The sequence below is a fragment of the Plasmodium vinckei genome (assembly GCF_900681995.1).
Source record: "Plasmodium vinckei vinckei genome assembly, chromosome: PVVCY_02".
Taxonomy (NCBI): Eukaryota; Apicomplexa; class Aconoidasida; order Haemosporida; family Plasmodiidae; genus Plasmodium; species Plasmodium vinckei.
Window position 1 is genome coordinate 566690 of NC_051294.1, and position 27380 is coordinate 594069.

The window sequence follows — 27380 nt, forward strand, 5'->3', positions numbered from 1 at the left end:
TAAATATATATATTACTCGATTTTTTCATTTCAATACTTTGCATTTACGTTAAAGTTATAATTTATATTGATATAAATTATCTATTCTTATATAAGTTTAAAAATATATTCCATATAATTAAATCTTAAACAAACCATGATATATAAAGAGATTTTTAAAATATATTGTTCTATTTCACGCATATTAACTATTTAATATATAAAGAATTGCTAATTCTTATTTAAAATTATAAAAAAGACTGAAAGTAGTTATTATCATCCCATTTGTTTTTAAATTAGAACTTTTATAATGTTAACGTAACTAATGGTTGATAATTATAAAGTTTAAAAACAAACAACATGGGTTACTATTTTAGGTTCATATTGGCACATATAACCTAAAATATATTACGTATTAAATATTTTATAATATCATATCAATTAGTTTATAATGTAAACATATTATTTTTAACGAGCATTATGGAATTATTAATATTATATTGAATGACAACATTAATACCATAGCACCATATTAAAGAATACATAGTTAAAAATTGTAATAATTAATTTGATCTTACATTCATATAATATTAATTTTATCATACCTTTAAGAATATATATAATGAATTTATACCCATATAGAGTATCAAATAAATATGGCATATTTGTTCGTATTTAATAATATATTAATCTAATATTATTATTGTTGCTAATAATGGCATATCACTGTGCACTACAATGAGATAATTAATGCAATAAAGAGGAATACTTTAAACCAATTAGCAATTTTCCTTGTTTCATTGTTTTAAAGTACAACATTTTAGAGAATATAATTTCGTAATAACACTATATTTAAAATATAAAATTTATACCTCAAAACTTTGTAATTTAAAAATTAATAGTGAATAATTTAATATTATAATATTATTGTAAATAAATTAATGTATTTAGAGCTAATTACATCCATAAAATATTAATATATAAAATTTATATGTAGAGAAATGTTTGGATATAAAAAAGTTATTGCGCACTTTAAATTGTATTTTAACAATGTAGGTAAATAAAATGGTGTATTCATTATATATGGACTATCAATAAAATGTAATAAACTAACTTATTTTGTATGTATTATAATTTAAATAAAGAATTTCTTTTATATCTATTAAAAATAATTCTAAAGGTTGAAATATGTAACAGCGAATAGTAACTAACACATATACATTAATGACATGTAAATGATGAGATAAAATTCCTTTTAATAATCCTACTAATATTAAATTTCATATTTTTCTATATATTTACTATATATAATAATGGGAGCATCTATATTAAAACACACACTACACTTGCTTCATATATGTGTGAAAAAATATAAATATAAGATATATACTTATTTAAATTGATAATATAATGTGACTATTTTGTTTATTATTAATAATCATTATATTTCATATATGCATTATATATATAACCCAAAATGTTTTAGGCATATTTAATTTAGTAATGCTGTTACATTATTATTTGATATTGGTTTATATTTTAAAAATATAAGTTTAAATGTATATAATAATTATATATAGAAGACAATTATATCAAATATTATAAAGTATTATATATATTAACAAATATGATATCCTATAGCCTGTTGATTAAAACAATATACTGTTATAATGAACAAAGATGTGGTAAATACAATTTTTTTAAATAAAAATCTTTCCTTTTATATTGCTGAATATTATAATACCTATAAATTATCCCTAACTTCATTTTAATACCAAATTCAATAATACATATTTTTATTAAATTTTAAAAATTCTTATTAGTGCAAATTATTTATTAAAGTTGATGAGCTTTTCATCAACGAGAAGGTCAATGAAAGTAAATTTAATAATAGCCCATATACAAATTTTTGTCCTGTAGGAGGATGTAATAATAATTATGATAGAATTAGTGCCTTATGCGAATATTTACTTACAGAATTACCAAATTTTGATAAAAAGGAAAAGGGCAGTAATAATGATGTTAATCAGAATTATGAATACGTTTTTATGTGGCTTGGTGATAAATTTCGTAATATAGTTCGTGATCCTTCCTTTAGTATAAGTGATTATTATGAGGATGTTATAGTTAAATCTGGAGCCAATTTTAATTGTTGGGACAAATTGGATAGTAAATACTTGAAGGGTAGTAATCTTTCTATGATGACTTCATTATATAGTTTACTTACGAATATATGTAAAGCAGTTGTAGAAAATGAAATATCCCAATTCAATATAGAAAAATTTAAGACAAATGATTTAAAGTGTTATGGAATATATAAATTAATTAACGATGAGAAAAATAAATGTTATCCATACATTCAATTATTGACTGATTTAAAAACAAAATATGATGAATATAGAAACTTAGCTATTAAGGAAGTTTTAAAAAAAGATAATTACAATTTAACTTTTTTGCCAATAGGTAATGATGATAGTCAGAAAGATTTGTTATTTCAAAGTAATGGGTGTATAAAATTGCATGGATTTTTTGGACAACCTCGCCAAAAACCTAAACCAAAAATCCCACCAGATGACTCAGAAACTAAAAAGGAAACCCAGCCATCAAATATTGGTGAAGAATTAAATTTTGAGAAAATTAAAGATTATTCTGTACAAATTTTCGATAAATATAGTCCACAATTAATTCATACCGCTACTAGTATTGAGAATCACATACGTGATATGGTAAGATATAATTTTATTAATATTGTTGGTATAGGTTCCAAATATATAAAAGCTATAGAAAATGTAAAATTGCCAAAATTTCAGATTCTAGGACCAAATAATAAAGAAAAAGAATCTGAAAAATCAAAAAAAGAAAAAGTAAATCCTCCAACACCACCACAAACTACTCAAGGAACCACAGTAAGTTCGGATAATATATTGTCAAAGGTAGTGAATGTCCCAGGATGTAATTTAATGGGATTAAATAGAAATATAACAAGATTTATGTCATTTAAATTTGAAGGAAATAATGTAGCTATTATAGCTCTCACAGTTGTTTCAATAACTATTGTTTTAGCAATTGTGCATTGGGTAAATAGTAAAAATTTTACTAAATAAAATGTTTAAAAAATATATAAATCTACATAGTTTGTGATATATAAAAAACAAATAATTATATATTTTTACTGTTTTTATATTAGTATTTATATTATGGATGTAGAAAACCCATGAAGAAGAAAAAAATGGGAAACAAAATTATAAATTTAGTTGATGAAAAAGGAAGGGAAAAGAGAATTATAAGCCCAATTGATCGAAAAAGGGGTGTAAAAACAAATATAGATTCAGATTATGAAGAAAAAGCAACAATAGTTATTATAAATCCATATGATGAAAAAAATATATCAATACAAAGAATAAAACCTCCCTCTCTCAAAATAACATTATTAAATACATACAAATATATATATTTTAATCCTTCTCCATTTATTAACTTATTTTTTTTGTTAATTTTTTTTGTCTATAAAAGAAAATGAGATACCATAGAATGATAAATTTAATTAACATTTTATATTTTTTGTAATATTCATATGCTTATGGTACTATATTTAAAGTAAATGTTAATATATAACAATAATAAACAATTAAATTTATTTATTTATATTATTATAGGTAAATGAACTCATAAGTATAATTAAAAAATATGTTTATATAGTTATAATATATATATAAAGATGATGTTATTAGAATGGTTCATTCAATTTTCAATTATATATTTATTTATATAATTCTAAGAATAAAAACATTATTAAAATAATGAATGAATAAAAAATATATTTTTTATAAAATTACATATTATTTAAAAAATTAATAGTAATATTTTTAAAAAATATAATAATTGCCCCCTTTAAATCCTTGTTATATGCTACATATAATTGTTTTCTATAAATATTCAGTAAAAAAATATATATGATACTTTCTAACATAGATACATAAGTATGTGTTTTATTGAATGAATGATAAATCAATAACATATAATAGTGCATTACAAATGTATCAATGTCACATATATTGTTAATGATAAATTTGGGGATGAACGGTTTTATATTTTAAAGGATTGGATCGATGGAGAAAGGGTTAAAAATTCAAAGCATGTTAAATATCTTTATATTATTTCATATTGTCACGTACTATATTATCAGTACTTAGTGAATCATAATTTTTTAAATATAAAATAGCATTATTTGATCTTAGGATTTTTAATAAATTACTTGGATCATATACGTTGATAATTATAATAATAAAATATATAAGATAAATGAGCAATGCATAAGATATAGCGAATAGTTATTTAAATTTATGCATTAAAAGAGAAAATACATTTTATTTTGTCCTCTCAATGTGCAACATAGCATTCTAATTACACATATTTTTTATTATGCTTTAAAATTTATATCAATACTTATTTATGTGTTAGATATTTAATATTTACTAAGTATTATTTTAAAAATAATATCTATTTAAAGACTTATTTAAGCTTAAAATGGCTCAATAATACGGTTTCAGTGCTAATTGTTATTTTAAACCGTATAAAAGATGCTCAAAATATATTATAAAATAGACCAATATGTTATATTTCTAAATTGAAGTATATAGGATTAAAAATAAAGTTATTGTATTTATTAAAATTGGTTATGAATTTATCTAGATTAAATACAAATAATATAAATATATGTAATTTGAATAGAAAATGGAGCATGTAACTTAATTTGATAATGCTATAATTTTAGAAAAATTCATATAAATCTGTAATCTATATTATTAAATAACTATTTATATATTTTTAAGGATTATAGTAATAATAGCATTTTTGTATAAATGTATCATATATATATATGGCAAAAGTATATTAAGCAACTCTCCATTTAAGGTAATTTAGATAATTGTCATAAAATATGTATAGCATGTTTAACGAAATGTAATTGCTATGCAAAGATCTAAATAGATACAACAAATATTTACGTAATATATATATAAATATTATTATCCTTCATAATCTCCCAATTATGGCAAATTCACCTTATATTATTGAGGATCTGGTATACAATTTTTTGAATAAAATACTCTCTTACTATGTATTTTATATGTTGCATTGTCCATAAATTATATTAATTTTCATTTAATTAGCATTTATATTAATACGTTTTTTGTTTAATTCATAAAATATATTTGTAGTATAAAGACATTTATACGACCAACGACTATTTTGGGGATATTAATGACCAATTCATAGTTAAAAATAATTACGAATCAATCCACAATTATTGTCATTCCTGGTGGGACTCAGGAAAAGAAAATTGTCAGAATTATATCCAATTGGCTATTTGTGGTTTTATTTATTTGCTAACAAATTTAAAGAAGTATGGTTTAAAAAATGATAAACTTGTCGAATACGCTATTTTATGGTTAAGTTATAAACTAAATGAAGCACCAAAAGAATGTGACATCAAATTAAATGAATTTTATACTAAATATATAGAAAAAAATGATGATTATAATAAAAAAATAAAAGGTGATGAAAATATGATTTATAAGGCAATTATAAATAAAAAAAAAGAATTAACGAATATTAGTGAACTATCTAAATTTAATAACCTATTTAATATTTTATTTTTATCCTATTATGAAATTGATGATGAATCTATGTATTGCGATTATTATTCGTATTATCCTCAAGCGTTTGTTAATAAATTTAAAGAACTCAATAATGATCCTAAGAATATAAAATACAGTCTATATAGTCAAATATTGTCTACATTATCAGATGATTATAAAAATTTAAAAAAATCATATGATAGATATAATTATAAATGTGGAACTTTTCCAGATCTTCCAGAATTAAACCCCAAAAGCCCTGTAGAAAAATCTGGAATAAATTCTGAACAAACATTGGGACAGTCATCTTATAGTATTAAGGATCTGGTATACAATTTTTTAATTAAAATATTCTCTTACTATGTGTTTTATATGTTGTATCGTCCATAAATTATATTAATTTTCATTTAATTAGCATTTATATTAATACGTTTTTTGTTTAATTCATAAAATATATTTGTAGTATAGTTTATTTAATGAGATCGATGCCTATTTTAGGGAGGATAAAGGTCAATTAAAAGTTAATAATGCACACAAACAAATCGACGATTATTGTCATTCCTGGTGTGACTCAGGAAATGGCGATTGTCATAATTATCTAGAATTGACTAATTGTAGTGTTTTTTATTTGCTAAATAGTTTAATAGATAAATTTGATTCAAAATATGATAAACTTGCCGAATACACTATTTTATTGTTAAGTTATAAACTAAATCAACATTCAAAATATAGTAGCACCAATTTAAACGAATTTTATACTAAATATATAGAAACAAATAATGATTATAATATGGAAATAAATAATAATGGTCCGACTAGTAAGGAAATTATAGATAAAAAAAAGGATTTGATCGATATGAATACTAATGAAATATCTAAATTTAATGTTCCATTTAGTATATTACTTTTATTGTATAATGGAATTAAAAGCGACAATCTGGATTGCACAAAATATTCGAGTTCTGCTAATAATTTTGCTAGTAATTTTGAAGAACTTAATAATGATTCTAATATTATTGGAAATGCTTCATTCAGAAAATTATTGTCTATATTATCAAATGATTATAACAATTTAAAAAATAAATATGGTAATAATGATTCTTGCGATTTTCCATCTATTTCACAAGTAAATCTCCCAAAAATATCTGTAGGAAATTCTGGAGATGGTGGTGAACAAATATCTCTACATACTCCTGAAGCTACATCATCAAGTTCGTCGATAGCAAGCAAATTAATTCCAGGTTTATCGGCATTTGCAATACCAGCTTTCTTGGGAATTGCTTATAAGGTAAATAATAAGAAATTAAAAACTATAATATTTAAATTATATTTTTGTGATTCCTTATATGAAAAAATATATAATAATTTTCCCATTTTTATATTAGTATTCATTATTTGGAATTGATAAAGTATTTCAAAGACAATATATAAGAAACAAATTAAAAAAAATAAAGAATAAAATGAAACTTAATATATGATTCGAAGATTAACGGTTAGTCCAGGAACAGTAATAATGATTGATATAAGAATATGTCTATTTGGAAACAAGCCATTTTTGACGATATTTTTTAACGATAATTTTTGGGTTTATAAGAATATTTAAATAATATAATCAATAAAATATAAAATTAATATGCATATCATTGCATGTTTGTATTGTTTTTATATGATTTTTATGTTTTTGGTCAGGGTTATGGTTATGTACTACATTACATTTAATTTGTATAATTTTTAATAATATTTATTGTTTATATAAAAATGATTTAAAAAAATACAAATAAAATAATGAAACATAAAGTTGTAAAATCAAAAAAATATATATAATTAATTTTTTTTCGATTCTAATATTCTTGATACCGAGGTGTTTATGTTTTATGGGCGAAGGTTATGCATTATGAGTTATTATTTTGTTCACTGTATCTGCGTTTTGAGTTAGGATTCGGAATATATTATAATATCATTTTTTATAGTTTGATAATATTTTGTGTCTGTAAATGTTGATAAAATATATTTACCATTCCCGTATGTTTATTCTCGAGATTATGTCTAAATATGGACCCCCAAAAAGGGGATATCCATTAATATGAAAGGGGTTACATAAAATATTTCTTATAAATTATAATAGTTTCATCTAATTCGTTCATATATATTAAATGGGGCAATATTGTAACTTTACATTTTATATTTTATTGGTAATTTTTGGGTAACTATATATAAGAATCCTTATTATTTATTATATAGACTTGTTAGCCAAAAGCTATATTGAATCATGAATAACACTGTGCTTTCTTTATTTTATGAAGCATTTTATTTAGTAAACCATATTATTTGTGTCATTATTATTTTGATTTAAATTGTATTTTGAACCGAAGAATATAATAATATTATATATGAAGTTATAATATATAATTCGATTCATTTGTAAATTTGATCTACATTATAATATAACTTCAGGTTAATATGTGATTTTAAGATTAATTAAGCATATTACAACATATAATAGATAATCATAAATATAGATTCATAAATGTCGATCGAGGTTCGATAATATAACATTACCTACAAAAGGCATTTTATGCATCTACCATTTTTAATAATACAATAAAAGCTGAACTATATATACAATATTTTAAGTTTTATAACTTTGAGGTATAAATAAATTATATTTTAAAATAGTTCAAAAATAAATATAAGCATATTAATAAAATTTCATATAACATTTTGTTATAATAATTATAAATAATATAACAGGTAAAGATAAAGTTGTTATTATATCCCCTATACATATAATAAAATATTTTACTAATAAATAATATTGAAATGTTGTTTTATTGGGGATATTTATATAATTAAACATTAATTTTATCGAAAAGGTACATAATAGCAAATTTTATTTGAACTAATAACATTTTTATTAGGTTATTATATATATACAAGCCTATAAACTTATAATTTAAATATATTGCTATTACGAAACAATATATATGTTCTAAATGGTATACTTTAAAACAATGAAACAAGGGAAATTACTAATTGGTTTATAGTATTCCTCCTGAGTGCATTAATTATCTCATTGTTGTATACAATGCTATAACTGAAACAACAACAATAATATTATATTAATACATTATTAAATATGAACAAATATATTGTTTTTACTTGATACATCATATGGGTATAAATCCATTATATAAATTATTTAACGGGTGATAGGATTAAAATTGTATGCAGATCAAATGAAAAATTATAGCATTTATTTAAGCCTTAATATGGTAATATTAGAATTAACGCTACCACGAAAAACAATATTTATTCTAATAATAATTCTATAATTTTCCCTAAATATATAGTTTTTTATATCTAAATATAATAACGTTTTATTATAAATATACAATATATGCTTAGGATATAGGTATAAATGTGTATTTAAAATAGAACCCATTCTATATTTCTTCTCAAATTAATTAATTATTCTAACCAAAGTATTTATAGAATTTGTAAATTAAATTGTACGAAAATAGTTGCATTTATTTGCTTTAATGTTTAAAATATCTTTTATATTTAATTATATATTAAATAGATAAGAAGAATGAAAAGAATAATATATATTTTATATATGCCTACGATTACCCCAAAGATAATTTATGTTTATGATATATTTTAATTGTAATAGCTCGATTACTCTAATTTGTATATTGTGCCTTTTTAATTTTAAAAAATAGATACGATATGCACTAAAAACTATTCATTAATTATATTTATAAATAAAGAAATGCTAACACATAAACAAAGTTATTACATGTTCTAAAATGAATTATTAATTTATATATATTAATTAAGATAAATACACATATTATATGTCATTTATTTAGAAAAAGAAAATATTAAATTATTTCTTAATATTAAATTTAAACACAAATTGTGTTTTATGTTTATTAGAAATAATATAAAAGGTGTAATATTTCAAATTGAATAATAACATATATCAATACATGACATTCAAATAATGAGATACAAATACATTTTTAACAATTATAGTAATAATGCAATTCTAATTCTTTATATATTTATAATAATATAAAATTTCTGGCTTCTTTTTTATAAATATAGAAAATGTATAGTTTTCTTCTATGTACGAGCGTGGAATAATTAGGAGACATGCTTTATTTAAACTCATGAAAGATTACACAAAATTATATAATTGGCTTATACCTGTTACTATTAAAAATAGTGATGTTGTGTATATGCTGTATTTTACATCTAAGACAAAATATTTTAAATAAATAAAAATTTAAGATAATTAGGATATTTGTGATAAAATAAAATATATCTTTGGTAATAATATTACACTATTATTCTATATTTAAATAATAAAAATAATAGGAATGTGTTTGATTTACGATATTAATTATGCATATAACTTAAGTAGTTGTATAATTCGTTTGGCATGTATATATGTTTTACATAAAATATAAAATGGTGTTAATTCATCTACAAATTAAAACATAACTCCATTGTAATGGGCATGAACGCGGTAAATACATTTTTTTAGATAAAAATAATTTATTGTATTCCATGTTTTACATGATCTATTAAATATCATTAATTTCATTTTAATAAATTGTTCGTTAATAAATATTTTATTATTTTTTTAAAAATGTTTTTTAGTGTGATATATTTCGTGAAATTGATGAACTTTTTATCGACTATGAGACCAATGAGGACAAATTTAACGATACCTATGGATTATATAATAATTATTGCCCTGTAAATAATGGGGGCAGAAAATGTGAAACTAATTATGAAAAACTTAACGCTATTTTTGGATATGCATATAAGGAATTAATTCAAAATAAGAATGTGGATCTAGAAAGTGAAAATGACCCAAGTGCTGATTTTTTTGTCATGTCATTGTCTAATATATTATATAAATTATCAACAGATCCGAATTTATCTCTAAAAGATGCATTTAAAATATATTTAAAGAGTCACAAAGGCTTTAATTATTGGAGTATCTTACGTAATAAAAAGTATTTTAATGATTCTAACATTGGTATTATGAATGGATTTTATTTTTTATTTCAGCAAATTTGTGAAACAATTAATAGATATACCAATCCTAATGCAAAAACATACGAACACACACACGATATTCAACAATTCTATATTATTTATCACACACTTTATAATTTTGTTAATCGTTGTGATCCGTATCTTCAATTATTTTATCATTTAAAAACAATATATGATGATATTATAAGTGGTGTTATTAAATTCGATGCCAATGACCAAGAATTAAGTAATCAGCTTATAATGCTTTCATCGATAGATACAACCAAGTTGTTATCTGAATTCAATATTAAAGGATGCAAACAAGTGCATAAAAAGTTAGAACAAAATATATCCAGGAATAAAGAGAAGTCAGAAGAGGAAGAAGAGGAACAAGGCGGATTTGATACTTTAATCGACTTATTTGATCCTGATGATGACGATAATGATGATGGCAATGATGATTTAGATTTAGATGAAGAAGAAGATGGTGATGACTTGCAAAATACCACACAAGGAACACCACCAGTATCTGTACCAGGGCCACAACAACCTGCACAATCAACATCAGTACCTGTAAAACCAGTACCTACACCGTCAGGAATGTCACCAAGCATACCTGACAATGGAGGCGATACAATAGGAAGTAAAGATAAAGTAGTAGACAGTACCCAAAGCCAAGAAAATACTAAAGGGAGTGAACAAACAGCTACAGGTGGTGACACAGGAAATAAAGCAAATTTCCAAAGCGATTCAAGCATTCATACCCCAACTTCGGGTAACAATCAAGGAAGCGAATCAAGAGATGGATTGGATGGTGGGTCAAATGGCAATCAAGTAAATCAAGGAGGATCAGGAGGTATAAATGATGGAAATGGCGATAAAGACATCAATAAAGGAGGTACATGTACTGGATCATGTGACGGAGTAGATAGTGGAACAGGAAGCGGAAAAGGAGGTCCAAATAATAAATTACCAAGTCAAGGGAATTCAAGCAATCAAGGAGGTTCAGATGATGGGTCAAAGGGATCAGGGGACCAGGATGCAACAAAATCATCAGGAACATTTTATGGATATTGGTCAAGCAATTGGGGAAGTCGTTTAAACCCCCTAAATTATTTACCTAGCGCTTCCAGTATATATCAATCTTCAAAAAATATTTTAACAAGTGCCACTAATCAAGTCAGTAATGCATATAATAGTGCTGTGACCGCTGTAAAAGATAATTATGATAGCGTTGTGACCGCTGTAAAAGATACTTATGATAGTGCTGTAACTGCTGTAAAAAATACTTATGACACCACTATGACCACTGTAAAAGGTGCTTATAGTGCAACTACTAATTATATCGATGGTACTGTTAGTAGTATAATCGACCAATTGAATTCATTTGGTACTTCTCAATCAGATGATAACCAATCTGGATCCAAGAGTTCAGAGGGGGGACAGATACATCTAATAACTCACAACCAAATTCGAAACAACCAGTAAATTCGCCATATCCACCACACTCTCTACCACCATTAGTAACTCCCCCATCAATACCACAATCAACGCAACAATTATCACAAACTCCATCATCGTCACAGCCGCAGTCTAACCAAATGCAGGATCCATCACAAATCACAGTTCAAACTGGTGCATCTAACACATTACAGCAACCTGATTCAAACACTGGAACGGGAGGTGCTCAAACAACGACAATTACTAAATATACATTACTAAGTTCGAGTACGGGTCCATCAAACACAGGGAATAGAAGCACAAATGGAACTGTTGTTAAAATGAACGAAAAAACATCAATATGGTGTATAGGATCAAATAAAAAATATGACACAATGGGTATTGGTATTATATTTATTTCAACATCCATTATTTTAGCAATTATGTATAAGGTAAATAATGTGCAACTATTAAATATATCATTTAAATATATTTTTTCCACTACATAATTACAAATATAAGAAATATATTACATTTTAACTCGTTTTTATTTTAGTATATATCATTTGGATCGGCAAAAAATTCGAAGAAAAAAAAAAGCATGAAAAGAGTTATAAAATTAGCTGATGGAAACAGAAAGACACAAATAATTATAAGTTCAAATGATAGGAGCAAACACCTAAAACCGGTTATAAATTCATTTGGTAGAAAAAAAGATCCATTATTAAATATATACAAACTTATGCAGGCAGATCCTATGCCATTTATTAATTTATTTTTTTTGTTAATTTTTTTTGTTTATAAAAGAAAATTAAATTATTTAGAATTATAAATTTAATTAATAATTTTTTTTCGAAGTTATACATTTAATTAGTTTATATTTTATTAATTAATGATTTGTTTTATTTGGGTTGAATTTTAGATTCTTCATACAATAAATTAATATTTTCATACTTGATATGTATATGAATTAAGAAATAAATAAATTATCTAAAACATAATACATTTAAAATAATTAAAATGAACATATATAAGTATGTTTTATGATATATTTCGTTAGTAAATTTCCTAGTAACTCCCAAAAGTTATGTATATAGAATTATGCTATTATTCTAAAATATATAGATATAAATGAACAAAATATTGTATCAATAATTAGGCACTAAAATAATTTAAAATTATGGAAATATCATATGACTATTATGTAAAAGTATATTTATAGGAATTATATGTTTTAATTAATTTATTTGAATTTTTTAATATTGTTTGTTATTATACATATATAAATTAATAAATATGTATGCTAAATATTTTATTCTAAAACAATGAAATAAGGAAACATTCTACATAGATTTAAGGTATTTATATTGAGTGCATTAATTGTAGCGTTGTAATATACAGTGAAATAACACCAGAAAATATGGTAACAATAGGTAAACATATTAAATCCGAATAAATCTATTATTTTATTTGATTCGGATACATGGATAAATATTATTTAGCTTATGAAAAGACTGAAAACGAATATACCACGAAAAATTAATTAGTATAATTTTTAGTTAAGCGTCCTTTTAATGTGATAATATTAATATTATCACTACTAAGCTATATATTATTTATTCTAATAATAATTCTACATTTTTCCCTAAATATATAGTTTTTTATATCTAAATATAATAACGTTTTATTATAAATATATAATATATGCTTAGGATATAAACATAAATGTGTACTTAAAATGGTAACTCATATTATACTGCTTCTCAAATTAATTAATTATTCAAACCCAAGTATTAATAGGACTTTTAAATTAAAGGATAATATATTAAATTATATTTATTTTCTTTATTGTTTAAAATATCTTTTATAATTAATTATATATTAAATAGATAATAAGAATAAAAAGAATAATATAGATTTTATATATACTAAATATTACCCAAAAACTAATTTATATTCATATTCATTTAATTGTAATAGCTCAATTAACTTAATTTGTATATTATATGTTTTAAATTTAAAAAATTAGATAAGATATGCCCTCAAAACAATTCACTAATTATATTTATATATAAGAAATGTTAGCACATAAGCAAAGTTATTACATGTTCTAAAATGAATTATTAATTTATATATATTAATTAAGATAAATAAACATATTATATGTCATTTATTTAGAAAAAGGAAAATATTAAATTATTTCTTAATATTAAATTTAAACACAAATTGTGTTTTATATTTATTAGAAATAATATAAAATGTGTAATATTTCACGTTTAATAATAACGTATATTAATATACGGCATTCAAATAATGAGATACAAATACATTTTTAACCGTTGTAATAATAATATATTTCTAATTCTTTATATATTTATAATAATATAATTTTGTGATTTCTTTACTATAAATATAGAGAATGCATAATTCTCTATATAAAAGCGTATAATGATTAGAAAATATGTTTTATTTAAACTCGTGAAAGGCTACACATAATTATACAATGAAGCTATTCCAATATTATTAAGAGTAGCGATACTTCGCATACGATAAAAATGTTTCAAACAAGTCACAAAATAAGGATGCTTATCTAAAATGCAATAAAAGCTAATATAAGTTTTATTTCATTATATTATTGTATATTGATTTAAAATTAATATTATTATTGATAATAATACTAATAGTGCGTTTAACTACTCCCCATTTTATATATAAGTATCGAGCCATTGTTTAACTTATTTTGTTGCAGTATAAATATTTTATATAAAAACAATATGATATCAATTTACAAATTAAAAACAAAATTCCATTACAATGGAGGTCAAAGAACTAGTAAATAACTTTATTTTAAAACAAAACATATTTATCCTTAATTTTATTGTGTTCGATTTGTCTACAAATCATGTTAAATTTTATTTCAATAAATTTTGCATCAATGTATATTTTCATTAATTTATATATATTTTTCTTAGTGTGAGAAATTTATTGCAGCTGATAAAATTATTAATGGTGAAAATAATGGCAATTTGACGATGTGGGATATGATCAATGATCCAGAATTTAAAACATATTGTGATAGTAGTAAATGTAGGACGACAAAGGAAAAGATTGGTGGTTTGAGCGCGTATTTATTTATGAAAGAAAGGGTACTGGCAACAAGGGAAATTGGAACTTCTGGTCTGTATGATGAATATTTTTTGATGTGGCTAAGCGATAAATTATATAAGATAGCCCATGACGAAGGCAAATCCCAAATCAACGACATTACTTTAAATTCGGCTTATGAACAATATTTAAAGAAAAATATTGTGAATTCTAATCATTTGGATCTTTTAGATAAATTAAATGGCTTGGAAGAAGTTAATCTTATGCATATGAAACATTTTTATAAGTTACTTAATGATATATGTAAAGTAATTGCATATTATAATCCAAACGATAAGGATAATAATAAACTTATTAGTAATTCTGCCGAATGTTATAATCAATATTCATCCCTTTACGATAGTGTTCCTAAATGTAATTCATATCTTCATTTATTGGATAATTTAAAAAAAACATATTATAATTTTATAGATTCTGTTATTAATGAAAATAACAAAAAACCAGATTTAGCATGGGATCTTAAAACACTTAAAACATCAGATGGAAAAGATAATTATTTTGCGAAAGGGTTTACAACATTTGATTTCAATAGTTCAGAGTGTGAACCGAAAAAACCTAAAAAGCCTGACCCACCCAAAATCCGAAGCAACCGCCATCACAACTTCCTTCAAAAGAACCAGGCCCGCCACCAGCGCCACCTTCAGCATCTTCAAAAAAGGATACTACATTAAAAACATTTCAAACAGGGGGAACCTATAAAAATGGACCAGACGATCCTAAAAGTAAACAAAATGCTTTAGACAATAAAAAATTAAACCAGGGTGGTGGAATCAATGACCCAAGAGCTCCAACTGATGGAACTGACGATCCTGCATCAGGGGGATCAGGAACACCAAACACACCAGGAGAATTTTTTGATTTGTGGTCACCATTTCGTGTATTTCTATTAAATGGAAAGGGGTATTTTGATAAAGCTTCCTATTTTATTGAGCAAAGGATTAATGATATTAAGGATCAAATTAGTGATGCATATAATAACGCTGCGGCTAATTTAAAAAGTATTTACAGTGCATCTAATGATTATTTTAACAGCATTATTGATAATATAACTACCCAACTTAATCAAGTTTGGACTCCTAAATCAGGCAGCTCAGGAAATGACTTACCACAAAGTAGTGATCAATCAAAAAAACTGGAGATCAACTACCACCTCAACCATCAATGCCACCATCAGGTCCGCCAAAAGGTCCATCACCAAATACACCACAACCAAAAAAACCAGCTTCCCAATCACAACCTACCACGCAGCAAAATCCACAAGATGATCCATCTAATCAAAAAAAATCTGACAAAACAAATCTTCAATTGGCAGCATCACCAAGTCCTGACCCCAATTTGAAAAAAACATGGAATATAATTCCAACTACATGGAATGGATCAGGGGATTGTACACCTAAAATAAATTTTATGAGTGCCACATTAGTGTGTTGCACTTCTGAGCAGTGTAGTTTAACTGGAGTTTCGGTTACACTTATTTTAATACCCATTATTTTATTAATTGCATATAAGGTAAATAATAATATAATTACTAAATACAACACTTATAAAGATTTTTCATTATTGTAAAATATTATATATTTCTCTATATTTTTATTTTAGTATTTATCATTTGGATCATCAAAAAAATCGGAAAAAAAAAACATGAAAAGAGTTATAAAATTAGCTGATGGAAAGAGAAAGACACAAATAATTATAAATTCATATGATAGGAACAAAGACCTAAAACCGGTTATAAATTCAGTTGGTAGAAAAAAAGATCCATTATTAAATATATACAAACTTATGCAGGCAGATCCTATACCATTTATTAATTTATTTTTTTTGTTAATTTTTTTTGTCTATAAAAGAAAAGAAAATTTTTTGGAATTATAAATTTAATTAATAACTTCTATTTTGGGATTAATATTCCATGAACCTTATTTTTAACCTCGATATAATTATTAAAAATTATAAATAAGTAAATTTGTTTATTACTATTATTATAGGTAAATGAATTCATAAGTATAATTAAAAAATATACTTATATAATTATAATATATATATAAAGATGATGTTGTTAGAATGGTTTACTTAATTTTCAATTATATATTTATTTATATAATTTTAAGAATTAAAACATTATTAAAATAATGAATGAATACAAAATATAATAATTGCCACCCTTAAATCCTTGTTATATGCTACATACAATTGTTTTCTATAAATATTCAGTAAAAAATTATATATGAAATTTTCTAACATAGATACATAAGTATTTGTTTTATTGAATGAATGATAAATCAATAACATATAAGAGTGCATTATAAATGTATCAATGTTATATATTTTGTCAAATATACAATTGGGGATATACGGTTTTATATTATAAAAAATGGGATTGATGGAGAAGGAGTTAACGACTCAATTATATTAAATGTCTTTTATTATTCCATATTGTCACGTATTATATTACAGTATTTAATGAATTGCAACTTTTTAAATTTAAAATAGCATTATTTTATCTTAGGGTTTTTAATAAATTACTTGGATCATATACATTGATAACTATAATAACAAAATATATATGATAAAATGAAAATGCATAATATTTGGCGAATATTATATATATAAAAAGAGCAAATATATTTTATTTTGTCCTCTCAAAGTGTAATATAACAATCTAATTACACATATTTTTTATTATGCTTTAAAATTTGCATCAATACTTATTTGTGTTATATATTTAATATTTACTAAGTATTATTTTAAAAATGGTTTGCATTCAAAGACTTATTTAAGTTTATAAATAGCTCAATAAATGTGGTTTCAGTGCTAATTGTTGTTTTAAACCATAGGAAATATGCTCAAAATATATTATAAAATAACCCAATATGGTATATTTCTAAATTGAAGTATATAGGATTAAAAATAAAGTTATTGAACATATTAAAATCGGCCATGAATTTATCTATATTAAATACAAATAATATAAATTTATGTAATTGAATAGAAAATGAAGCATGTAACTTAATTTAAAAATACTATAATTTTAGAAAAATCTATATTATAAGAAACTATATAAACATGTAATATATCGTATTAAATAACTATTTATGTATTTTTAAGGATTATAGTAATAATAGTATTTTTTGTATAAATGTATCATATATACATATGGCAAAAATATATTAAGCAACTCTCCATTTAAGGTAATTTAGATAATTGTCATAAAATAAGTTTAGCATGTTTAACGAAATATAATTGGTATGCAAAGAACTTAAATAGATGCAACAAATATTTACGTAATATATATAAATATTATCCCCCATAATCTCCAAATTATGGCAAAGCGAAGTTGTGATATTAATAATGTGGTATACAATTTTTTGAATAAAATATTCTCTTCGGATGTGCTTTATATGTTGTATCGCCCATAAATTATATTAATTTTCATTTGATTTTGGTTTATATTAATACGTTTTTTTGTTTAATTCATAAAATATATTTGTAGTATAAAGAAATTAGTACGATTAATAACTATTTTAGTGAGTATGAGGCAACAAGTGGAGTAATAGTTCAAACAAATAATCCATCAATCAACAAATATTGTCATTACGGAAACAACTCAGGAAATGGTAATTGCAATAATGATTATTTTCGAAAGGCTAGTTCTGGTGTTATTTATTTGCTAAAAAATTTAAAGGATAAATGTGATTTAGAATATGATAAAATTGCCGAATACGCCATTTTATGGTTAAGCTATAAACTACATAAAAAGCCCAAAAATAATTTTACCAATTTAAACGAATTTTATACTAAATATATAGTAAATAATAATGATTATAATAAGGTAATAAATGATAATGATAGCATGACTTATAAAGACATTATAGATAAAAATAAAGATTTGATGAATATTAAAGAAATATCTAAATTTTATGAAGCATTTAATATATTATTTTCATCCTATAATTTAATTAATGCAAACAAATTGGATTGCACAAAACATTCGAGTTATGCTAAAAATTTTGCTGATAAATTTAAAGACCTCAATAATGATTCTAATAATATAAAAGACAGTCCATTTAGTCAAATATTGTCTACATTATCAGGTGATTATAACAATTTAAAAAAAATATATCATGACAAAGATAAATCTTGCGATTTTCCAGATCTTCCAAAAATAGAACCTAAAGAAATTTATGTAGAAAATTCTGGAAAAGATTCTGAAAAAAGTTCTGGACAATTATTGGGGGACACTTTTGAAGTTACATCATCAAGTTCGTCGATATTAAACACAGTAATTCCAGGTTTATCGACATTTTCTGTAATACCAGTTTTCTTGGGAGTTGCTTATAAGGTAATTAATAAGGAATTAAAAACTATAATATTTAAATTATATTTGTTTGATCCCTTATACACGTTTATCAAAAAATGTATATACATTTGCCATTTTTATATTAGTATTCATTATTTGGAATTGATAAACTATTTCAAAGACAATATTTAAGAAACAAATTAAAAAAACTAAAGAAGAAAATGAAACTTAATATATGATTTGAAGATTAGCGATTATTTCAGGAACAATAATAGTTATTGATATATGTTAAGAATATGTCTATTTGGAGACAAGTCATTTTTGACGATATTTTTTAACGATAATTTTTGTGTCTATAAGAACATTTAAATAATATAATAAACAAAATATAAAATTAATATGCATATTGTTGCATGTTTGTATTGTTTTTGTATATTTTTTATATGATTTTTATGTAGTGGGTCAGGGTTATGTTTTGTTTATGGAACCCTTATATGGGTTAGGGTTAAATATCACATTGCATTTAATTTTGTATAATTTTTAATAATATTTATTGTTTAACAAATTGTTTTAAATATATATATGAAATAAGTTATTAAAAACATGTATAGAACAAATTATAATATTTGGATTTCATATTAATATAACTTAAGAGTAAATGAATTGGACTATGTATTTAATGTTAATTTGTGGTTAATGGTTTATGTATCAATTTATCAAATATTGGAATCGATATAGAAAGATGAATCCAAAGTATCGATTTGATTCTATAAGATAACGTTGATTTAAATAATTTAATATTTATTATGAGAAACGGGGGAAATTGAAATTAATTAATATAGAGAATGCTATGCAGGCCGACCCCGTCCATTTATTAATTTTTTTTGTCTATAAAAGGAAAAACATTATTTATATGATAAATTTAATTAATAACTTTATTGGGGTTCAGATTCTATGAATCCGATTTTAAAACTTTATGTAGTATTAAAAATGATAAATATGTAAATCCATTTATTATTATAGGTAAATAAACTATAAGTATAATTAAAATATATATTTATATAATTATAATATGAAAACATATATTATTATAATATGTATAAATATGATGTTGTTATTTTGATCTGTTTAATTTTAAATTTGTTTATATAATTATAGGAATGAAAACGTTACTAACATAATGAATGATTAAAAAATGCCCCTATAAACTCCTGCTATATGTTGCATATAATTATTTCTATAAATATTTAGTAAAAATTAATATAAAAATATAATTGTATTTTCTAATATCAATATATAAATATTTGTTTTATTGAATGAGTAATAAACCAGTGATAAATAATAACGCGTTATAGAGGTATCAATGTATATATTTTGTTAAAGATACGATTTGATATATCTGGTTTTATATTCTAAAAACCGAATCAATGAAGAAAGGGTTAAAGAGCCAATTATGTCATTGCCTTTTTATTATTCCATATTATCATGTATTGTATTATAAGTAATTAGTAAATAACCATTAATCACAAACAGCACTGCTTTATCATAGAATTAATAAAACATATAATTCTTAATAAATTATTTGAATGCATATACATTGATAACTATAACAATAAAATATATAATAAAAAATGAACTATGTAAAATATTTAACGAATGTTTAACTAAATTCATTTATTAAAAGAGAAAATCTATCTTATATTTTTCCTCTTAAAATGCAATATAACAATCTAATTACACATATTTTTTATTATGCTTTAAAATTTGGATCAATACTTACTTATGTGTTATATATTTAATATTTACTATGTACCATTTAAAAAATAATATGCATACAAAGACTTATTTAACCTTACAAATGGCTCAATAAATACGGTTTCAGTGCTAATTGTTATTTTAAACAGTAGAAAAGATGCTCAAAATATATTATAAAATAACCCAATAATATATATTTATAAATAGATGCACATAGGAATAAAAATAATGTTATTGAACATATTAAAATTTATTATGAATTATCTACATTCATTAAAAACAATATTGGAATTATGTATATACAATTAGAAAAGGGACCAATGGAACTTATTTTGTAAATGTTATCACTTTAGAGAAAGCTATAATATAAGAAAAATGTATATAAATATTTAATATATTTTAAAAAATAACTATTTATATACTTTTAATGGTTATAGTAGTAATAGAATTTTATATTTTTTAGATTTATACAGTATTTAAGTTTTAGAATGGTAATTATTAAAACATAAGATATAACCATATTTCTTTTCTATGCTCAAAAAATAATACTAGGAAATATGATTTAAATTCATTATAAAAGTATATTCACTTTGTAATAAAGGCATACCATATGTTAGTAAGAATAGTGTTTTTTGTATAAAATACATCATATATACAGATGATAACCCTCTATTTAAGATAATTTCGCTAATTGCCATAAAATAGATATATTATATTTGACTAAAGATAATTACTATGGATAGAGTTTAAGTAAATACAACATATATTTTATGAAAAATACATAATTATTATAATCCAACATATTCCCCAAATTACAACATAATTTCATTATAATGTCTAAGCAAGTGGTATATATAATTTTTCTTATATTATTCAGATGTTAAATTGCCTATAAATTATATTAATTTTCTTTTTAGTAATATTTCATTAATACATATTTTATTAATTTTTATAATATTTTCATAGTGTAGAATAATTACTCATGTCGATGGAAATTTAAAATTCGATTCACAATCTCAAAACTATACGATTAAAGGGGGTGGATTAGATGATTATTGTCCTCCCGTGGAAGGGAGTGAAAAAGTTAAATGCAATAGTGATGACGAAAAAATTAGCTCTTCTTTTATAGTATTGATAAATATGCTTATTGGCAATAATGATAAGGAAAATATAGAGAGTGATAAACTTGCCGAATACGCTATTTTATGGTTAAGTTATATACTAAATCAAAAAGAACAAAATGGTAGCATCAAATTAAATGATTTTTATACTAAGCACATAAAAAAAAATACGCATTATAATGAGAAAATAAAAAATTGTAAAGGTAATACGACCAATAAGGAATTTATAGATAAAAAAAAATATTTGATGAATATGAATATTAAAGATCTATCGAATTTTTATAAAGTATTTGAAATTTTATGTAAAATGTATAATACGTGTAATGAAACCACTAAAATATGCAACAATTTCGTGGAAAAGGCTAAAGAGTTTGATAAAAAATATAAAGAACTTAATGAAGATCCTAAGAATAAAAGCGATTCATATAAAAATGTATTGTATAGTTTATCAACTGATTATAATAATTTTAAAAAATATTGTGCTGAAAATAACAGTGATTGTAAAGATAATTCATCCTTTCCAGAGATAGAAATACCAGAAGGTCCTTTCGAAATTTTTGAAGATACATCATCAAGTTCGTCGATAGCAAGCAAATTAATTCCATCCTTATTGATATTTGCAATACCGGTTTTCTTGGGAATTGCTTATAAGGTAAATAATAAGAAGTTTATAAATATAATATTAAAAATTATTTCCATTCAATATATGCAAACTTTAACATGATATGCTTCTTAACATTTTATTTTAGTATTCGTTATTTGGATTTGATAAACTATTTCAAAGACAATATATAAGAATAAAATTAAAAAAAATACAGAAGAAAATGAAACTTAATATATGATTCGAAGATTAGCGATTATTCTAGGAATAGTAATAGTTATTGATATATGTTAAGAATATGTCTATTGGAAATATATAATTTTGGGGTCTATAAGAATAATTAAATAATATAATTAATAAAATATAAAGTTATATATGTCTATTATTGCATTTTTTCATATTTTTTATATAATTTTTATGTTCTGAGTCAGTGTTTATGGTGTGTTTGCGAAACCCATATTCTCTCTAGGGTTAAGTGCTATAATAAATTTAATTTTGTATAATTTTATTATGTATTAGTTTAGGGAATTGCTTTAAATGCATATAGGAAATGAGTTATTAAAAATATGTATAGGACAAATTATAATAATTGTATTTCGTGTTAATATAGCTTGATTATAATGTGTTGAACTATGTATTTTTTATATTTATTGTTAATTTGTGGTTAATGGTTTATGGGGCAATCGATCAAATGTCGGAATCGATATAGACTGATGATTCCAAAGTATCGATTTTGTTATAGAAAAGATGTTGATTTAAATAATTCCAATATTTTATACGATAAACTGAGGAAGAAGAATGAGAATTACAATAAAATATTTTATTATGATTCGCCTCTCAATATCACCTGAATCAGATGATAAATGAAATGATGAAGATAGGAAGAAGCTGCTGAGTTCATGAGAAAGTGGATTGTTAAATATATACAAACTTATGTAGGCCGACCCTATACCATTTATTAATTTACTTTTTTGTTGATTGTTTTTGTTTATAAAATAAAATACGATTATTTATATGATAAATTTAATTAATAACATTATTGGGGTTCAGATTCTATGAACCCGATTTAAAAACTTTATGTAAGTATTAAAAATGATAAATATGTAAATTTGTTTATTACTATTATTATATATAGATAAAATCATAAGTATAATTTAAAAAATATTTATATAATTATAAGAATGCGAACAATATTAATATAATGAATGAATACAAAATAAATTTTTTATAAAATAATTTATTATTGAAAAATGTTACAATTTTGTTAAAATATAAAAAGTATCCCTATATTCCCCTTTTATATGCTACATACAATTGTTTTCTATAAATATTCAGTAAAAAATTATATATGATACTTTCTAACATAGATACATAAGTATTTGTTTTATTGAATGAATGATAAATCAATAACATATAAAAGTGCATTATAAAGGTATCAATGTTATATATTTTGTCAAATATACAATTGGGGATATACAGTTTTATATTATAAAAAATGAGATTGGTGGAGAAAGAGTTAAAGAGTCAATTATATTAAATATCATTTTATGATTCCATATTAATATGTGCTATATTATCAGTTCTTAGTGAATTACAACTTTTTAAATTTAAAATAGCATTATTTTATCTTAAGATTTTTAATAAATTACTTGGATCATATATATTGATAACTATAACAATAGAATATATAAGATAAAATGAACTATATAATGCATTTAACGAATATTTATCTAAATTTATATATTATAAGAGCAAATATATTTTATTTTGTCCTCTTAAAGTGCAATATAACAACCTAATTACACATAACTTTCTATTATACTTAAAAATTTTCATCAATACTTATTTATGTTTATATATTTAATATTTACTATATATTATTTTAATAACGGTTTGTATTCAAAGACTTATTTAAGTTTATAAATAGCTCAATAAATATGGTTTCAGTGCTAATTGTTATTTTAAACCGTATAAAAGATGCTCAAAATATATTATAAGATAACCCAATATGTTATATTTCTAAATTGAAGTATATAGGATTAAAAATAAAGTTATTGAACATATTAAAATTGGCCATGAATTTATCTATATTAAATAAAAATAATATAATTTTATCTAATTTGAATAGAAAATGGAGCATGTAACTTAATTTAAAAATATTATAATTTTAGAAAAATCTATATTATAAGAAACAACTATATAAAACTGTAATATGTCGTATTAAATAACTATTTATATATTTTTAAGGATTATAGTAATAATAGCATTTTTTGTATAAATGAATCATATATACATATGACAAAAGTATATTAAGCAACTCTCCATTTAAGGTAATTTAGATAATTGCCATAAAATAAGTATAGCATGTTTAACGAAATATAATTAGTATGCAAAAATCTTAAATAGATACAACAAATATTTACGTAATATATATAAATATTATTATCCCTCATAATCTCCAAATTATGGCACTGTCAAGTTATGATCTTAGGAAAGTGGTATACAATTTTTTAAATAAAATATTTTCTTCGTATGTGTTTTATATGTTGTATTGTCCATAAATTATATTAATTTTCATTTGATTAGCATTTATATTAATACGTTTTTTTGTTTAATTCATAAAATATATTTTAGTATAAAGACATTTATACGATCGATTACTATTTCTATGAGAATAATAATTATCAATTAATAGTTAATAAAAATTACAGTGATTTAATCCACAAATATTGTCATTATGGGAATACTTCAGGAAAAGATAAATGTCAAAATAATTATTTTAAAATGGCTAGTTCTGGTGTTATTCATTTGCTAGAAGCGTTAAAGAAGTATAATTTAGACGATGATAAACTTGCCGAATACGCTATTTTATGGTTAATTTACAAACTAAATATATATTCAAAAAATACATTCAAAAATCTAAGTGATTTTTATAATAGTTATATAGAAAAAAATGAGTATTATGATAAGAATATAAAAGGTGATGGTAGTCCAACTTATAAGGAAATTATAAATAAAAAACAAGATTTGATGAATATGAATATTAAAGAACTATCTAAATTTGATGCCCCATTTTATATATTATTTGATTTGTATTATGCATCTAATAGTCGAATTTTGAATTGTACAAATTATTCTGGTTATGGTAAACTGTTTGTTCAAAATTTTAAAGAACTCAATAATGATCCTAAGAATATAGAAAACAGTTCATATAGTCAAATATTGTCTACATTATCAAATGATTATAAAAATTTAAAAAATATATATGATAATGATCAAGTTAAATGTATCGATTTTCCAGATCTTCCACCATTATCCCCCCAAAAAATTTCTGTAGAAAAGTCTGTAGACAGTCCTGGAAAAGGTGTTGAACAAACATTGGGGGAGAGTCCTGAAGCTACATCATCAAGTTCGTCGATATTAAACACAGTAATTCCAGGTTTATCGACATTTGCAATACCGGTTTTCTTGGGAGTTGCTTATAAGGTAAATAATAAGGAATTAAAATCTATAATATTTAATTTATATTTTTGTGATTCCTTATATGGGTTTATCAAAATATATATAATAATTTTCCATTTTTATATTAGTATTCATTATTTGGAATTGATAAAATATTTCAAAGACCATTTATAAGAAAAAAATTAAAAAATATAAAGAAGAAAATGAAACTTAATATATGATTCGAAGAGTAGAGGTTATCCAGGAACAATAATAATGATTGATATATGTTAAGTAACTGTATATTTGGAAATAAGTAATTTTTGACGATATTTTTTAACGATAATTTTTGTGTCTATAAGAATATTTAAATAATATAATCAATAAAATATAAAGATATATGTATATATTTATTGGATTTTGCATATTTTTAATATAATTTTTATGTTGTGGGTCAGGGTTAAGGTTGTGTTTATGGAACCCATATATGGATTAGGGTTATGTACTATATTACATCTAATTTTGTATAATTTTTAATAATTTGATAATATTTATTAGTTTAACAAATAGTTTTAAATATTTATAGACAAACTATAACAATTGAATTTCTTGTTAATATAACTTAATGGTAAATGTGGTGAACTATGTATTTTTTATATTTATTGTTAATTTGTGGTTTATGGGGCAATCGATCAAATGTCGGAATCGATATAGAAAGATGAAATCAAAGTATCGATTTTATTCGATAAGATGATGTTAATTTAAATAATTGCAATATTTAATATGATAAACTGAGGAAGAAGAATGATAATTACAAGAAAATAGTTTATTATATTTCATCCATCGATGCCACCTGAACCGGATGATAAATGAAGAAAGTAATGAAGATA

The 27380-nt window shown here is 22.6% G+C and overlaps 6 protein-coding genes and 1 pseudogene across 6 annotated transcripts, besides 1 other annotated feature; all 7 read left to right on the forward strand.

The window, feature by feature from the left end:
• Positions 1-1824: 1824 nt before the first annotated feature.
• Positions 1825-3499, forward strand: PVVCY_0201560 (PIR protein CIR protein; the record flags this gene model as incomplete). The annotated part of the gene is made up of 3 exons (XM_037634608.1): positions 1825-1857; positions 1980-3056; positions 3167-3499. 3 exons carry the CDS (start codon positions 1825-1827, stop codon positions 3497-3499), a joined length of 1443 nt encoding a protein of 480 aa, XP_037490075.1.
• Positions 3500-5029: 1530 nt separating this feature from the next.
• PVVCY_0201570 (PIR protein CIR protein) lies at positions 5030-7096 on the forward strand (the record flags this gene model as incomplete). Its single annotated transcript, XM_037634612.1, has 4 exons — positions 5030-5062; positions 5199-5920; positions 6258-6906; positions 7004-7096. 4 exons carry the CDS (start codon positions 5030-5032, stop codon positions 7094-7096), a joined length of 1497 nt encoding a protein of 498 aa, XP_037490076.1.
• A 3047-nt stretch (positions 7097-10143) lies between these two features.
• On the forward strand, positions 10144-12942 carry PVVCY_0201580 (annotated as a pseudogene).
• Positions 10144-12942: a sequence feature (PIR protein CIR protein, pseudogene).
• A 1982-nt stretch (positions 12943-14924) lies between these two features.
• On the forward strand, positions 14925-15891 carry PVVCY_0201600 (PIR protein CIR protein; the record flags this gene model as incomplete). Its single annotated transcript, XM_037634614.1, has 3 exons — positions 14925-14942; positions 15083-15815; positions 15890-15891. Coding segments are annotated over 3 exons (753 nt in total).
• Positions 15892-18595: 2704 nt separating this feature from the next.
• Positions 18596-19804, forward strand: PVVCY_0201610 (PIR protein CIR protein; the record flags this gene model as incomplete). The annotated part of the gene is made up of 3 exons (XM_037634617.1): positions 18596-18628; positions 18766-19614; positions 19754-19804. The coding sequence occupies 3 exons, from the start codon at positions 18596-18598 to the stop codon at positions 19802-19804; spliced, it is 933 nt and encodes a 310-aa protein (XP_037490078.1).
• A 2356-nt stretch (positions 19805-22160) lies between these two features.
• PVVCY_0201620 (CIR protein PIR protein) lies at positions 22161-23290 on the forward strand (the record flags this gene model as incomplete). Its single annotated transcript, XM_037634618.1, has 3 exons — positions 22161-22175; positions 22294-23100; positions 23198-23290. 3 exons carry the CDS (start codon positions 22161-22163, stop codon positions 23288-23290), a joined length of 915 nt encoding a protein of 304 aa, XP_037490079.1.
• Positions 23291-25514: 2224 nt separating this feature from the next.
• PVVCY_0201630 (PIR protein CIR protein) lies at positions 25515-26732 on the forward strand (the record flags this gene model as incomplete). The annotated part of the gene is made up of 3 exons (XM_037634620.1): positions 25515-25547; positions 25684-26535; positions 26640-26732. The coding sequence occupies 3 exons, from the start codon at positions 25515-25517 to the stop codon at positions 26730-26732; spliced, it is 978 nt and encodes a 325-aa protein (XP_037490080.1).
• Positions 26733-27380: the final 648 nt, after the last annotated feature.